This window comes from Oncorhynchus kisutch, linkage group LG1 (assembly GCF_002021735.2).
Source record: "Oncorhynchus kisutch isolate 150728-3 linkage group LG1, Okis_V2, whole genome shotgun sequence".
Classification (NCBI taxonomy): Eukaryota; Metazoa; Chordata; class Actinopteri; order Salmoniformes; family Salmonidae; genus Oncorhynchus; species Oncorhynchus kisutch.
This window is the reverse complement of record NC_034174.2, coordinates 75,706,332-75,725,272: the sequence shown is the minus strand read 5'-3', so window position 1 is coordinate 75,725,272 and position 18,941 is coordinate 75,706,332. Positions and strand designations below refer to the sequence as shown.

Below are 18,941 nucleotides of genomic sequence, written 5' to 3'. Positions count from 1 at the left end.
TCCCCTTCTTCTCTCTCCCCCTCCCCTCTCTCCCCTCCCTCTCTTTCCCTCTCCTCTATAGATGAGATTTATGATGAGTTGCCATGCGGTACAGAGTTACCGTCCAGATTGTGTCCTAATGGGACCACGTGTAAAGGCTATTGGCTGGGGCCCAACTATGGGATCACCCAATTCGACAACATTCTCTTTGCTGTCCTCACTGTATTCCAATGTATCACCATGGAGGGTTGGACCGATATGTTATACTATGTGAGTATATAGGGCTGTGTGTGGGGTGGAAGTGTGTGTGTGGGGAGATGGACTGTGTGTGTGTGTGTTTCGGGGGGTTGAAGTGTGTGTGTGTGTGTGTGTGTGTGTGTGTGTGTGTGTGTGTGTGTGTGTGTGTGTGTGTGTGTGTGTGTGTGTGTGTGTGTGTGTGTGTGTGTGTATTTGTGTGTTTGGGGGGGTTGAGGTGTGTGTGTGTTTGTGGGGAGATGGACTGTGTGTGTGTGTGTGTGTGTGTGTGTGTGTGTGTGTGTGTGTGTGTGTGTGTGTGTGTGTGTGTGTGTGTGTGTGTTTGGGGGGGTTGAAGTGTGTGTGTGTGTTTGTGGGGAGATGGACTGTGTGTGTGTGCGTGTTTGGGGGGGTTGAAGTGTGTGTGTGTGTGTGGGGAGATGGACTGTGTGTGTGTGCGTGTTTGGGGGGGTTGAAGTGTGTGTGTGTGTGAGTGTGGGGAGATGGACTGTGTGTGTGTGCGTGTTTGGGGGGGTTGAAGTGTGTGTGTGTGTGAGTGTGGGGAGATGGACTGTGTGTGTGTGCGTGTTTGGGGGGGTTGAAGTGTGTGTGTGTGTGTGTGGGGAGATGGACTATGTGTGTGTGCGTGTTTGGGGGGGTTGAAGTGTGTGTGTGTATGTGTGTGTTTGGGGGGGTTGAAGTGTGTGTGTGTGTGTGTGGGGAGAAGGACTGTGTGTGTGTGTTTGGGGGGGTTGAAGTGTGTGTGTGTGTGTGTGTGTGGGGAGATGGACTGTGTGTGTGTGGGGGGGGGGGGGGTTGAAGTGTGTGTGTTCACTGTCCTCCCAGTATATCACCATGGAGGGATGGTTCGACATGTTATGCTATGTGCTGTAAGGGAATTCATTGAAAATACTAATCCTTGTATAAATGTACAGCACAGGGAACACTATGGTCTGCTAATGTAATACCGATTTCCACACAATGTATTATTCATTGGCAACACATCTAGACAATGTATAATTTACAGTCCACATCATATTCTATTCCATTCCTTCCAAATGTTTGGGAAAACACACACTAGTGTGATGTAAGAAGGATGGAAATGGGCAGGACTGGTATCTGTGGAATGGAACCATTTTTAGATGCAAGTTTAATACATTTTCCAGCTCTGTTTGTTTGATCTGTCTGTCTGTCTGAGTAACGTCCTGTCTGTCTGTCTGTCTGACTAACATCCTGTCTGTCTGTCTGACTAACGTCCTGTCTGTCTGTCTGTCTGTCTGTCTGTCTGTCTGTCTGTCTGTCTGTCTGTCTGTCTGTCTGTCTGTCTGTCTGTCTGTCTGTCTGTCTGTCTGTCTGTCTGTCTGACTAACGTCCTGTCTGTCTGTTTGTCTGTCTGTCTGTCTGTCTGTCTGTCTGTCTGTCTGATTAACCTGTCTGTCTATCTGACTAACCTCCTGTCTGTATGTCTGTCTGTCTGACTAACTTCCTGTCTGTCTATCTGTCTGTCTCACCAGAGTAATAATGTCTGTCTGTCTCTCCAGAGTAATGATGTCTGTCTGTCTCACCAGAGTAATGATGTCTGTCTGTCTCACCAGAGTAATGATGTCTGTCTGTCTCTCCAGAGTAATGATGTCTGTCTGTCTCACCAGAGTAATGATGTCTGTCTGTCTCACCAGAGTAATGATGTCTGTCTGTCTCACCAGAGTAATGATGTATGTCTGTCTCACCAGAGTAATAATGTAGAGGGAAGTGCCTGGAACTGGATGTACTACATCCCCCTCATCATCATCGGGTCCTTCTTCATGTTAAATCTGGTGCTGGGCGTCCTCTCAGGGTACGTACATACGCACACCTGTGTGTGTGTGTGTGTGTGTCTGTGTGTGTGTGTGTGTGTGTGTGTGCGTGCATGTTTAACTGATCCATTCACAACTTTCCTTCCTCAATACTCCCTCCTCCACCCCTCTGTAAACACAGTCTCTCAGGTCCTAGATTGACGGTTTTCTAGTTATCCTATGAGTCTTTAAGAGTTATCCTAAGAGTCTTTAAGAGTTATCCTAAGAGTAAAAAGGCCAAAAATAATTGTGTATTTTGTTGATATTTCAAGGGGTCTTACAATTGAAAATCAAATAGCTAAATGATCCTTGGTATGACCTTCTTAAAACAATTCCATATAGCTTAGTAGAACCCACTACACGGCTTAGACAGGTAGAATATCTTTAAGAAGTCTTTAAGAGTTATCCCAATAGTCTTTAAGAATTATCCTGAGAGTCTTTAAGAATTATCCCAAAAGTCTGTAAGAGTTATCCCAATCGTCTTTAAGAGTTATCCCAATAGTCTTCAAGAGTTATCCCAATAGTCTTTAAGAGTTATCCCAATAGTCTTTAAGAGTTATCCCAATAGTCTTTAAGAGTTATCCCAATAGTCTTTAAGAGTTATCCCAATAGTCGTTAAGAGTTATCCCAATAGTTTTTAAGAGTTATCCCAATAGTCTTTAAGAGTTATCCCAATAGTCTTTAAGAGTTATCCCAATAGTCTGTAAGAGTTATCCCAATAGTCTTTAAGAGTTATCCCAATAGTCTTTAAGAGTTATCCCAATAATCTGTAAGAGTTATCCCAATAGTCTTTAGGAGTTATCCCAATAGTCTTTAAGAGTTATCCCAATAGTCTGTAAGAGTTATCCCAATCGTCTTTAAGAGTTATCCCAATAGTCTTCAAGAGTTATCCCAATAGTCTTTAAGAGTTATCCCAATAGTCTTTAAGAGGTATCCCAATAGTCTTTAAGAGTTATCCCAATAGTCGTTAAGAGTTATCCCAATAGTCTTTAAGAGTTATCCCAATAGTCTTTAAGAAATATCCCAATAGTCTTTAAGAGTTATCCCAATAGTCTTTAAGAGTTATCCTAATAGTCTGTAAGAGTTATCCCAATAGTCTTTAAGAGTTATCCCAATAGTCTTTAAGAGTTATCCCAATAGTCTTTAAGAGTTATCCTGACTCTGTAACAGAGAAGTATTAAACCGTTCTACTACATCTATAACAGTGTGAAACACTTATCCTGACAGATGTCCGAAGTGAATAGAATGGTCTTTAACACATATAAACACGACTTCACAACTCCTAGATTGACGTTTTTCAAAGAGTGATCCTCAGAGTATTTTAACACGAATCCTAAATCTGTAACATCAACCCTATTCAGCTGAGCTCAGGGCGATGTTATTCAATTATTCCATTATGATGACGTGATTATCAGGCGTTTCTTCGAGAGGAGTCTGTGTGTTGGTTAACCTGCTCATCTGACAGGCATTTTCAACGGAGCTCACCCCTCAATCCCCTCACACTGACTGAACTCTGCTAATCTGGGTTCGCCCCAAATCCACTGACGCACAGCGGACGGGAAGACACACACACACAGTAGAGACACACACACACAGTAGAGACACACACACACAGTAGAGACACACACACACACACACACAGTAGAGACACACACACACAGTAGAGACAAACACACTGTAGAGACACACACACACAGTAGAGACACACACACACAGTAGAGACACACACACACAGTAGAGACACGCACAGCGGACGGGAAGACACACACACACAGTAGAGACACACACACACACACAGTAGAGACACACACACACACACACAGTAGAGACACACACACACAGTAGAGACACACACACACAGTAGAGACACGCACACACAGTAGAGACACACACAACACAGTAGAGACACACACACACAGTAGAGACACACACACACAGTAGAGACACACACACACAGTAGAGACACACACACACAGTAGAGACACACACACACAGTAGAGACACACACACACAGTAGAGACACACACACAGTAGAGACACACACACACAGTAGAGGCATGTACACACAGTAGAGACATGCACACACAGTAGAGACACACAGTAGAGACACACACAGCGGACAGGAAGATGCACACACAGTAGAGACACACACACACACAGTAGAGACACACACACAAAGTAGAGACACACACACACAGTAGAGACACACACACAAAGTAGAGACAGACACACACAGTAGAGACACACACACACACAGTAGAGACACACACACACACAGTAGAGACACGCACACACACAGTAGAGACACACACACACAGTAGAGTCACACACACACAGTAGAGACACACACACACACACAGTAGAGACACACACACACAGTAGAGACACACACACACACACAGTAGAGACACACACACACACAATAGAGACACACACACAGTAGAGACAACACACACACAATAGAGACGCACACACACAGTAGAGACACACACACACAGTAGAGACACACACACACACACACACACAGTAGAGACACACACACACACACAGTAGAGACACACACACACAGTAGAGCCACACACACAGTAGAGACACACACACACAGTAGAGACACACACACACAGTAGAGACACACCCACACACAGTAGAGACACACACACACATTAGAGACACACACACACACATTAGAGACACACACACACACAGTAGAGACACACACACAGTAGAGACACACACACACACACACAGTAGAGACATGTACACACAGTAGAGACATGCACACACAGTAGAGACACACACAGTAGAGACACACACAGCGGACAGGAAGACGCACACACAGTAGAGACACACACACACAGTAGAGACACACACACAAAGTAGAGACACACACACACAGTAGAGACACACACACACAAAGTAGAGACACACACACACCGTAGAGACACACACACACAGTAGAGATACGCACACACATAGTAGAGACACACACACACACACACAGTAGAGACACACACACACACACAGTAGAGACACACACACACATACAGTAGAGACACACACACACACAATAGAGACACACACACAGTAGAGACACACACAAACAGTAGAGACGCACACACACAGTAGAGACACACACACACAGTAGAGACACACACACACACAGTAGAGACACACACACACACAGTATAGACACACACACACAGTAGAGCCACACACACAGTAGAGACACACACACACAGTAGAGACACACACACACAGTAGAGACACACCCACACACAGTAGAGACACACACACACAGTAGAGACACACACACACATTAGAGACACACACACACAGTAGAGACACACACACAGTAGAGACACACACACACACACACAGTAGAGACATGTACACACAGTAGAGACATGCACACACAGTAGAGACACACACAGTAGAGACACACACAGCGGACAGGAAGACGCACACACAGTAGAGACACACACACACAGTAGAGACACACACACAAAGTAGAGACACACACACACAGTAGAGACACACACACAAAGTAGAGACACACACACACAGTAGAGACACACACACACAGTAGAGACATGCACACACACAGTAGAGACACACACACACAGTAGAGACACACACACACACACAGTAGAGACACACACACACAGTAGAGACACACACACACAGTAGAGACACACACACACACAGTAGAGAGACACACACACACAGTAGAGAGACACACACACACACAGTAGAGACACACACACACACAATAGAGACACACACACACAGTAGAGACACACACACACAGTAGAGACGCACACACACAGTAGAGACACACACACACACAGTAGAAACACACACACACACACAGTAGAGACACGCACACACAGTAGAGACACACACACACACACAGTAGAGCCACACACACAGTAGAGTCACACACACACAGTAGAGACACACACACACACACAGTAGAGACACACACACACAGTAGAGACACACACACACACAGTAGAGAGACACACACACACAGTAGAGACACACACACACACAATAGAGACACACACACAGTAGAGACACACACACACAGTAGAGACGCACACACACAGTAGAGACACACACACACAGTAGAGACACACACACACACACACACACAGTAGAGACACACACACACACACAGTAGAGACACACACACACAGTAGAGCCACACACACAGTAGAGACACACACACACAGTAGAGACACACACACACAGTAGAGACACACCCACACACAGTAGAGACACACACACACAGTAGAGACACACACACACATTAGAGACACACACACACACAGTAGAGACACACACACAGTAGAGACACACACACACACACACAGTAGAGACATGTACACACAGTAGAGACATGCACAACACAGTAGAGACACACACAGTAGAGACACACACAGCGGACAGGAAGACGCACACACAGTAGAGACACACACACACAGTAGAGACACACACACAAAGTAGAGACACACACACACAGTAGAGACACACACACACAAAGTAGAGACACACACACACAGTAGAGACACACACACACAGTAGAGATACGCACACACACAGTAGAGACACACACACACACACACAGTAGAGACACACACACACAGTAGAGACACACACACACACACAGTAGAGACACACACACACACAATAGAGACACACACACAGTAGAGACACACACAAACAGTAGAGACGCACACACACAGTAGAGACACACACACACAGTAGAGACACACACACACACACAGTAGAGACACACACACACACAGTATAGACACACACACACAGTAGAGCCACACACACAGTAGAGACACACACACACAGTAGAGACACACACACACAGTAGAGACACACCCACAACACAGTAGAGACACACACACACAGTAGAGACACACACACACATTAGAGACACACACACACATTAGAGACACACACACACAGTAGAGACACACACACAGTAGAGACACACACACACACACACAGTAGAGACATGTACACACAGTAGAGACATGCACACACAGTAGAGACACACACAGTAGAGACACACACAGCGGACAGGAAGACGCACACACAGTAGAGACACACACACACAGTAGAGACACACACACAAAGTAGAGACACACACACACAGTAGAGACACACACACAAAGTAGAGACACACACACACAGTAGAGACACACACACACAGTAGAGACACGCACACACACAGTAGAGACACACACACACAGTAGAGACACACACACACACACAGTAGAGACACACACACACAGTAGAGACACACACACACAGTAGAGACACACACACACACAGTAGAGAGACACACACACACACAGTAGAGAGACACACACACACAGTAGAGACACACACACACACAATAGAGACACACACACACAGTAGAGACACACACACACAGTAGAGACGCACACACACAGTAGAGACACACACACACACACAGTAGAGACACACACACACACACAGTAGAGACACGCACACACAGTAGAGACACACACACACACACAGTAGAGCCACACACACAGTAGAGCCACACACACACAGTAGAGACACACACACATAGTAGAGACACACACACATGCTTTTATTGCGCCCGTGCGCCAGTGAGTCTGGGGAGAGCGTGGTAATCCATGGATGCCAATGTATGGATCTCTTCAGAAAAGGGGAGCGCTATTCATTCACATGTGACTAGAGATTTAGACAGAGTATTTTGCCTGCTGTGTGTGTGTGTGTGTGTGTGTGTGTGTGTGTGTGTGTGTGTGTGTGTGTGTGTGTGTGTGTGTGTGTGTGTGTGTGTGTGTGTGTGTGTGTGTGTGTGTGTGTGTGTGTGTGTGTGTGTGTGTGTGTGTGTGTGTGTGTGTGTGTGCGTGCGTGCGCGCACATGGATATGTGTGAGTGTGTGACCCTAGTGTGTGTACTAGATATAGTGTGTTACCAGTATGTGATTGTGAGTGTGTGCACAACCCCTACAGAGAGTTTGCCAAAGAGAGAGAGCGAGTAGAGAACCGTGCAGAGTTCCTCAAATTGAGACGCCAGCAGCAAATAGAGAGAGAGCTAAACGGATATCTAGAATGGATCTGTAAAGCAGGTAAGTAAAAATATACACACACACACTCACTTCCTTTACACAAGCACAAACTGTAACTCTGTTCTTAAAGCTATTGCTCTTTAACTCTTTACAAACTGACAACTGACATGATGTGTTGTTGTTGACCATGGGTTATTGTGTTTCTACAGAGGAGGTCCTTCTGAATGAGGATGGTACCATTTTTACCGGTAAAGTACTTCAGTCTACTTCAGACAGAGTGGGGGGTGGGGGGAAGAGTGGGGGTGGGGGGAAGAGTGGGGGGTGGGGGGAAGGGTGGGGGGAAGAGTGGGGGGTGGGGGGAAGAGTGGGGGGTGGGGGGAAGAGTGGGGGGTGGGGGAAGAGTGGGGGTTAGGGGGAAGAGTGGGGGGTGGGGGGTGGGGGGAAGAGTGGGGGGTGGGGGGAAGAGATGAGAGATGAGAAAGTGTATGAGAGAATAGTTAGTCCAGGTCATTTGTAATGTAACACAGGGGGTTCCGGTACCGAGTCAATGTGCGGGGGTACAGGTTAGTCCAGGTCATTTGTAATGTAACACAGGGGGTTCCGGTACCGAGTCAACGTGCAGGGGTACAGGTTAGTCCAGGTCATTTGTAATGTGACACAGGGGGTTCTGGTACCGAGTCAACGTGCGGGGTACAGGTTAGTCCAGGTCATTTGTAATGTGACACAGGGGGTTCTGGTACCGAGTCAACGTGCGGGGTACAGGTTAGTCCAGGTCATTTGTAATGTGACTATGCATAGATAATAAACAGAGGGGGGGGGGGGGGGGGGGGTTCAATGTAAATAGTCTGGGTAGCCATTTGATTAGCTGTTCAGCAGTCTTATGGCTTGGGGGTAGAAGCTGTTAAGGAGCCTTTTGGTCCCAGACTTGGTGCTCCGGTACCACTTGCCGTGCGCTAGCAGAGAGAACAGTCTATGACTGGGGTGGCTGGAGTCTTTGACCATTTTTGGGGCTTTCATCTGACACTGCCTAGTATATAGGTCCTGGATGTCAGGAAGCTTGGTCCCAGTGATGTACTGGGCCGTACACACTACCCTCTGTAGCTCCTTACGGTCAGATGCCCGAGCAGTTGCCATACCAGGCGGTGATGCAACGAGTCAGGGTGTTCTCGATGGTGGAGCTGTAGAACGTTTTGAGGATCTGGAGACCCGTGCCAAGTCTTTTCTCCTGAGGGGGAAAAGGTGTTGTCGTGCCTCTTTGGTGTGTTTGGACCATGTTAGTTTGTTGGTGATGTGGACACCAAGGAACTCTCGACCCGCTCCACTACAGCATCGCATCGGTTTATGGTGGTAACTAGACGGCTACGAATAATATAGATGAGAAATCTCTTGGTAGATAGTGTGGTCTACAGCTTATCATGAGGTATTCAACCTAAGGCGAGCAATACCTTGAGACTTCTTTAATATTAGACATCGCGCACCAGCAGTTATTGGCAAATAGACACACACCCCTGCCCCTCGTCTTGCCAGACGTAGCTGCTCTGTCCTGCCAAAACACAGAGAAGCCAGCCAGCTCTATATTATCCTTGTCTTTGTTCAGCCAAGTCTCGGTGAAACATAAGATATGACAGTTTTTAATGTCGCGTTGGTAGGATAGTCTTAATCGTAGTCCGTACAGTTTGTTTTCCAATGACGTTGCCCAATAATACGGAGGGTAGTGTTGGTTTACCTACTAGTCTGCGGATTCTTACAAGGCCCCCCCCCAGCCCTCCCCCTTTTTCTCCATCTTTTCTTCACGCTGATGATGGGGATTTGTCCAGTTCGACGTGAGTAATACGCTGTTCTGATGTCCAGAAGCTCTTTTCGGTCATAAGAGATGGTAGCAGCAACGTTATGTACCAAATGAGTTACACAAAAAAAAAACTAAATAGCACAGTTGGTTGGGAGCCCGTAAAACGGAGCAAGATTATTTTTATTTGTCAAATGGCAGCCAAGCATCGATTACCATGTCACCAGAATAAGACCCTCAATATTTATTGGAAAGGAACATCAAGCTCATCACGTTGCACTTTCACCACAGAATGGCTCATAATAATGGCCGGAAAGGAGGAGATGACTTTCACCACAGAACGGCTCATAATAATGGCCGGAAAGGAGGAGATGACTTTCACCACAGAACGGCTCATAATAATGGCCGGAAAGGAGGAGATGACTTTCACCACAGAACGGCTCATAATAATGGCCGGAAAGGAGGAGATGACTTTCACCACAGAACGGCTCATAATAATGGCCGGAAAGGAGGAGATGACTTTCACCACAGAACGGCTCATAATAATGGCCGGAAAGGAGGAGATGGAATGGCAATGGGAACCATGTGTTGGATGTATTTGTTACCATTCCACGGATTCCGCTCCAGTCACTAAAACGAGCCCGTCCTCCCTAATGAAGGTGCTACCAACCTCCTGTGACTTTCACAACATTGTCTTTCCATCTGGAGCCTAATAAACTGTGTGCTTTCCTGACGAGTCGTAGTGGGAGGACCACACAGCATGTCATCGCGGGACTCCAAGTTTATTGTATCAATATTTGGCGCCACCATTTCTCGCATAATTCATTTTACTGACACAAAAAGATCCCACCTCGTCTTGCGTATTTTATTTTGTCGACATTTGGAAAGTTTGGTTGAAGAATGTTCGGTTTCCATCAGGCCATAAAAGGTTGGGTGGAAACCTTGTTTTTGATACCGAGAGAGAGAATGAGTGTGTCAGAGAGAGAGAGAGAGAAAGAGAGAGAGAGATTGGAACATTCTATCTTTCTATATCCTCCAGGTACCGTCAAGACCAAGAACAAGAAAGAGCTGCTGAATCCAGAGGAGGGGGAAGACGGTGGAGCTAATGGTTTCTATTACACATTTATTTATAACTTCATAATAATATCATGAAGAAGCATTACAGTGTGAAACAGGGATCAGGCAACTGGCGACCCAGGGACCCCCATCATACATTAGCAAAAATACATGTATCATGTCTTTTCTTATCAGGTGAACCATTATGGCAAGGAGAACTAATCAACATTTTAATATATAATAGATTTGGTAGATCTTCTCATTATTTTGACCTCCCCACATGATAAGTGTAAACTGTAACATAGGCTATTGGCTAGAAAGGAAACTCCAAACACGTTTTCACCAAAAGCAGTTGTTTAGCTGGTTAAACAGAAGTTAGCAAAGTGTTGGCAGAAATGTTCAAGTCAAGTCAAGCTTTTACCATCAGTCAGCGACACTTGACTGTTTGCGGTGCTATTTTAAAGTCTATGTCAGAGACTCCAGTTAGTGTCATTTACTCAATGTTAGGAGTTGAGAAATTAGAAAGAAGATATTCTAATATTTTCCGACTGTAGGCATGGAATTCAAAATGTGTTTATTGTGTTGTTGATCCTACTGTAGGTATGTAAATCAAAATTTGTTTATTGTGTTGTTGATCCTACTGTAGTTATGTAAATCAAAATGTGTTTATTATGTTGTTGATCCTACTGTAGGTATGTAAATCAAAATGTGTTTATTCTGTTGTTGATCCTACTGTAGGTATGTAAATCAAAATGTGTTTATTGTGTTGTTGATCCTACTGTAGGTATGTAAATCAAAATGTGTTTATTCTGTTGTTGATCCTACTGTAGGTATGTAAATCAAAATGTGTTTATTATGTTGTTGATCCTACTGTAGGTATGTAAATCAAAATGTGTTTATTCTGTTGTTGATCCTACTGTAGGTATGTAAATCAAAATGTGTTTATTCTGTTGTTGATCCTACTGTAGGTATGTAAATCAAAATGTGTTTATTATGTTGTTGATCCTACTGTAGGTATGTAAATCAAAATGTGTTTATTATGTTGTTGATCCTACTGTAGGTATGTAAATCAAAATGTGTTTATTCTGTTGTTGATCCTACTGTAGGTATGTAAATCAAAATGTGTTTATTGTGTTGTTGATCCTACTGTAGGTATGTAAATCAAAATGTGTTTATTATGTTGTTGATCCTACTGTAGGTATGTAAATCAAAATGTGTTTATTATGTTGTTGATCCTTTTTATTTTTTTATTTTTTTATTTCACCTTTATTTAACCAGGTAGGCTAGTTGAGAACAAGTTCTCATTTGCAACTGCGACCTGGCCAAGATAAAGCATAGCAGTGTGAGCATACAACAAAGAGTTACACATGGAGTAAACAATTAACAAGTCAATAACACAGTAGAAAACGAAGGGGGGGGTCTATATACAATGTGTGCAAAAGGCATGAGGAGGTAGGCAAATAATTACAATTTTGCAGATTAACACTGGAGTGATAAAAGATCAGATGGTCATGTACAGGTAGAGATATTGGTGTGCAGAAGAGCAGAAAAGTAAATAAATAAAAACAGTACGGGGATGAGGTAGGTGAAAAGGGTGGGCTATTTACCAATAGACTATGTACAGCTGCAGCGAATCGGTTAGCTGCTCAGATAGCTGATGTTTGAAGTTGGTGAGGGAGATGAAAGTCTCCAACTTCAGCGATTTTTGCAATTCGTTCCAGTCACAGGCAGCAGAGTACTGGAACGAAAGGCGGCCAAATGAGGTGTTGGCTTTAGGGATGATCAGTGAGATACACCTGCTGGAGCGCGTGCTACGGATGGGCTTTAGGGATGATCAGTGAGATACACCTGCTGGAGCGCGTGCTACGGATGGGTGTTGCCATCGTGACCAGTGAGCTGAGATAAGGCGGAGCTTTACCTAGCATAGACTACTGTAGGTATGTAAATCAAAATGTGTTTATTATGTTGTTGATCCTACTGTAGGTATGTAAATCAAAATGTGTTTATTGTGTTGTTGATCCTACTGTAGGTATGTAAATCAAAATGTGTTTATTATGTTGTTGATCCTACTGTAGGTATGTAAATCAAAATGTGTTTATTATGTTGTTGATCCTACTGTAGGTATGTAAATCAAAATGTGTTTATTATGTTGCTGATCCTACTGTAGGTATGTAAATCAAAATGTGTTTATTGTGTTGTTGATCCTACTGTAGGTATGTAAATCAAAATGTGTTTATTATGTTGTTGATCCTACTGTAGGTATGTAAATCAAAATGTGTTTATTATGTTGTTGATCCTACTGTAGGTATGTAAATCAAAATGTGTTTATTGTGTTGTTGATCCTACTGTAGGTATGTAAATCAAAATGTGTTTATTATGTTGTTGATCCTACTGTAGGTATGTAAATCAAAATGTGTTTATTGTGTTGTTGATCCTACTGTAGGTATGTAAATCAAAATGTGTTTATTATGTTGTTGATCCTACTGTAGGTATGTAAATCAAAATGTGTTTATTATGTTGTTGATCCTACTGTAGGTATGTAAATCAAAATGTGTTTATTCTGTTGTTGATCCTACTGTAGGTATGTAAATCAAAATGTGTTTATTATGTTGTTGATCCTACTGTAGGTATGTAAATCAAAATGTGTTTATTATGTTGTTGATCCTACTGTAGGTATGTAAATCAAAATGTGTTTATTATGTTGTTGATCCTACTGTAGTTATGTAAATCAAAATGTGTTTATTCTGTTGTTGATCCTACTGTAGGTATGTAAATCAAAATGTGTTTATTATGTTGTTGATCCTACTGTAGGTATGTAAATCAAAATGTGTTTATTATGTTGTTGATCCTACTGTAGGTATGTAAATCAAAATGTGTTTATTCTGTTGTTGATCCTACTGTAGGTATGTAAATCAAAATGTGTTTATTATGTTGTTGATCCTACTGTAGGTATGTAAATCAAAATGTGTTTATTCTGTTGTTGATCCTACTGTAGGTATGTAAATCAAAATGTGTTTATTCTGTTGTTGATCCTACTGTAGGTATGTAAATCAAAATGTGTTTATTCTGTTGTTGATCCTACTGTAGGTATGTAAATCAAAATGTGTTTATTCTGTTGTTGATCCTACTGTAGGTATGTAAATCAAAATGTGTTTATTCTGTTGTTGATCCTACTGTAGGTATGTAAATCAAAATGTGTTTATTCTGTTGTTGATCCTACTGTAGGTATGTAAATCAAAATGTGTTTATTATGTTGTTGATCCTACTGTAGGTATGTAAATCAAAATGTGTTTATTATGTTGTTGATCCTACTGTAGGTATGTAAATCAAAATGTGTTTATTATGTTGTTGATCCTACTGTAGGTATGTAAATCAAAATGTGTTTATTCTGTTGTTGATCCTACTGTAGGTATGTAAATCAAAATGTGTTTATTCTGTTGTTGATCCTACTGTAGGTATGTAAATCAAAATGTGTTTATTCTGTTGTTGATCCTACTGTAGGTATGTAAATCAAAATGTGTTTATTGTGTTGTTGATCCTACTGTAGGTATGTAAATCAAAATGTGTTTATTCTGTTGTTGATCCTACTGTAGGTATGTAAATCAAAATGTGTTTATTCTGTTGTTGATCCTACTGTAGGTATGTAAATCAAAATGTGTTTATTCTGTTGTTGATCCTACTGTAGGTATGTAAATCAAAATGTGTTTATTGTGTTGTTGATCCTACTGTAGGTATGTAAATCAAAATGTGTTTATTCTGTTGTTGATCCTACTGTAGTTATGTAAATCAAAATGTGTTTATTCTGTTGTTGATCCTACTGTAGGTATGTAAATCAAAATGTGTTTATTATGTTGTTGATCCTACTGTAGGTATGTAAATCAAAATGTGTTTATTATGTTGTTGATCCTACTGTAGTTATGTAAATCAAAATGTGTTTATTCTGTTGTTGATCCTACTGTAGGTATGTAAATCAAAATGTGTTTATTATGTTGTTGATCCTACTGTAGGTATGTAAATCAAAATGTGTTTATTATGTTGTTGATCCTACTGTAGGTATGTAAATCAAAATGTGTTTATTCTGTTGTTGATCCTACTGTAGGTATGTAAATCAAAATGTGTTTATTATGTTGTTGATCCTACTGTAGGTATGTAAATCAAAATGTGTTTATTCTGTTGTTGATCCTACTGTAGGTAATGTAAATCAAAATGTGTTTATTCTGTTGTTGATCCTACTGTAGGTATGTAAATCAAAATGTGTTTATTCTGTTGTTGATCCTACTGTAGGTATGTAAATCAAAATGTGTTTATTCTGTTGTTGATCCTACTGTAGGTATGTAAATCAAAATGTGTTTATTCTGTTGTTGATCCTACTGTAGGTATGTAAATCAAAATGTGTTTATTCTGTTGTTGATCCTACTGTAGGTATGTAAATCAAAATGTGTTTATTATGTTGTTGATCCTACTGTAGGTATGTAAATCAAAATGTGTTTATTATGTTGTTGATCCTACTGTAGGTATGTAAATCAAAATGTGTTTATTATGTTGTTGATCCTACTGTAGGTATGTAAATCAAAATGTGTTTATTCTGTTGTTGATCCTACTGTAGGTATGTAAATCAAAATGTGTTTATTCTGTTGTTGATCCTACTGTAGGTATGTAAATCAAAATGTGTTTATTCTGTTGTTGATCCTACTGTAGGTATGTAAATCAAAATGTGTTTATTGTGTTGTTGATCCTACTGTAGGTATGTAAATCAAAATGTGTTTATTCTGTTGTTGATCCTACTGTAGGTATGTAAATCAAAATGTGTTTATTCTGTTGTTGATCCTACTGTAGGTATGTAAATCAAAATGTGTTTATTCTGTTGTTGATCCTACTGTAGGTATGTAAATCAAAATGTGTTTATTGTGTTGTTGATCCTACTGTAGGTATGTAAATCAAAATGTGTTTATTCTGTTGTTGATCCTACTGTAGGTATGTAAATCAAAATGTGTTTATTCTGTTGTTGATCCTACTGTAGGTATGTAAATCAAAATGTGTTTATTATGTTGTTGATCCTACTGTAGGTATGTAAATCAAAATGTGTTTATTCTGTTGTTGATCCTACTGTAGGTATGTAAATCAAAATGTGTTTATTCTGTTGTTGATCCTACTGTAGGTATGTAAATCAAAATGTGTTTATTGTGTTGTTGATCCTACTGTAGGTATGTAAATCAAAATGTGTTTATTCTGTTGTTGATCCTACTGTAGGTATGTAAATCAAAATGTGTTTATTCTGTTGTTGATCCTACTGTAGGTATGTAAATCAAAATGTGTTTATTATGTTGTTGATCCTACTGTAGGTATGTAAATCAAAATGTGTTTATTCTGTTGTTGATCCTACTGTAGGTATGTAAATCAAAATGTGTTTATTCTGTTGTTGATCCTACTGTAGGTATGTAAATCAAAATGTGTTTATTCTGTTGTTGATCCTACTGTAGGTATGTAAATCAAAATGTGTTTATTATGTTGTTGATCCTACTGTAGGTATGTAAATCAAAATGTGTTTATTCTGTTGTTGATCCTACTGTAGGTATGTAAATCAAAATGTGTTTATTATGTTGTTGATCCTACTGTAGGTATGTAAATCAAAATGTGTTTATTCTGTTGTTGATCCTACTGTAGGTATGTAAATCAAAATGTGTTTATTCTGTTGCTGCTAGCGATATTCATAAAACATTGAAATAATACAGATGTTAAATCAAGGTGGCCCAACTCAAGATATGTTAGTAACTAGTTCCATAGAGTTTTTGGAGTTCACTCAACTTTTTGTAGAAGTGTAAACTTGACATTTAAAGTTGGACAAAAATCAACGAGACAAGTTGGCAAAAATGTTGTTCCAACTTAACTAAAAAAGCTGGGCTAAAGTTCAATGAACTTGATACTGTACATACAGTTGAAGTCAGAAGTTTACGTACACCTTAGCCAAATACATTTAAACTCAGTTTTTCACATTTCCTGACATTTAATCCTAGCAAAAAGGAGAGTTTTAGGTCAGTTTAGGATCTGATTTTTAGAATGTGAAATGTCAGAATAATAGTAGAGAGAATGATTTAGTTCAGCTTTTATTCCTTTCATCACATTCCTGGTGGGTCAGAAGTTTACATACACTCAATTCGTATTTGGTAGCATTGCCTTTAAATTGTTTAACTTGGGTCAACTATACCACCAGTATACTACTACTACATTACTACTATACTACTACTATACCACCAGTATACTATTAATATATGACTATTATACTACTACTATACTACCAATATACTACTAATATATTACTACTATACTACTACTATACCACCAGTATACTACTACTACATTACTACTATACTACTACTATACTACTACTATACCACCGGTATACTACTAATATATTACTACTATACTACTACTATACCACCAGTATACTACTAATACATTACTACTATACTACTACTATACCACCAGTATACTACTAATATATTACTACTATACTACTACTATACCACCAGTATACTACTAATATATTACTACTATACTACTACTATACCACCAGTATACTACTACTATATGCACAAAGTAAATGTCTTAACCGACTTGCCAAAACTATAGTTTGTTAACAAGAAATTTGTGGAGTGGTTGAGAAATGAGTTTTAATGACTCCAACCGAAGTGTAAGTAAACTTCCAACTTCAACTGTATGACAAACAAAATCCAAAGTAAAAATACTAAGCATAGAAATAGCACAGATAGAACGGCTCTACCGCTTATCAAACGTTGTTTTCAAGGCAAATGACAGATCTATAACTCTTCATCTTCTTCTAGGAGACCCGTTTGGCCGAGGTGGTCTGCAGGATGGGTCCAACTACAATAGGAACGAGCGGCGGATCCGGTTCTTCATCCGTAAGATGGTGAAGACTCAGGCCTTCTACTGGACCGTCCTGAGTCTGGTGGGGCCTCACACCATGTGTGTGGCGGTGGTACACTATGAACAACCTGAGATCCTCTCCGACTTTCTCTGTGAGTAGATTTACATGCACACACACATGAAAACACACACACACACACACATGCAAACACACCCACACACTCTCCATGATCACACACACACCTCACCTCACCTCAACACAATTTGCACTATGACCAGGCCTGAGATGCTGTCCGCCTTTTTCTGTGAGTCTCACACACACTTCCTGAACTGAAGTGATTATGCATGGCTAGTGTCCAGTCTAATTTCCATAAGATGTCTAGCTGATGAAGTCTATTCATCATGGAGAGTTATCATCACAAGCAGTCTGCCATCATAGACTAGCTAGTGTCATTATTGATCTCCAGTCATCTAACCTGATTCTCTCTATTCCCTTCCTCCTTCTCTACCCACTTTCTCTTCTCTCCGTTTAAATCCCCCCTCTCTCTTCATGTCTCTCCCCCTCTCTCTCTGTCTCTACCCCTCTCTCTCCCTCTCTCTCTCTCTCCTCTCCTTTCTCCCCCCCCCTCTCTCTCTCGCTCCCTCTCTCTCTCTCTCTCTCTCTCCTCTCTCTCTCTCTCTCTCTCTCTCTCCCTCTCTCTCCTCTCTCTCTCTCTCTCTCTCTCTCTCTCTCTCTCTCTCTCTCTCTCTCTCCCCTCTCTCTCTCTCTTCTCTCTCTCTCCCCTCCCCTCTCTCTCTCTCTCTCTCTCTCCCCTCCCCTCTCTCTCTTGCTCTCCCCCCTCTCCCCCCTTCTTTCTCTCTCCCCCTCCCCCCTCTCTCTCCTCCCCCCTCTTCTCCCCCTCTCTCCCCCCTCTCTTTCTCCCCCCCCCCTCTCTCTCTCCAGTCTATGCAGAGTTTATATTCCTGGGTCTGTTCATGTCAGAGATGTGTATTAAGAATGTATGGCTTGGGGACTAGGCCCTACTTCAACTCCTCCTTCAACTGCTTTGACTGTGTTGTGAGTAGAGCTGTTACTCCTGCTGCTACT

General features: G+C 41.5%; 1 protein-coding gene across 1 annotated transcript in view; it reads left to right on the top strand.

Annotated features, from left to right (window-relative positions):
• The window catches only part of LOC109884352 (voltage-dependent P/Q-type calcium channel subunit alpha-1A-like), a 200,620-nt gene that overhangs the window by 81,798 nt on the left and 99,881 nt on the right, over positions 1-18,941 (top strand). Inside the window, 8 exon segments of the mRNA XM_031833423.1 lie at positions 62-249; positions 1,944-2,047; positions 8,072-8,187; positions 8,337-8,375; positions 10,953-11,021; positions 17,812-18,006; positions 18,798-18,850; positions 18,852-18,911. Of these exon segments, the coding sequence (XP_031689283.1) occupies positions 62-249; positions 1,944-2,047; positions 8,072-8,187; positions 8,337-8,375; positions 10,953-11,021; positions 17,812-18,006; positions 18,798-18,850; positions 18,852-18,911 (824 nt within the window).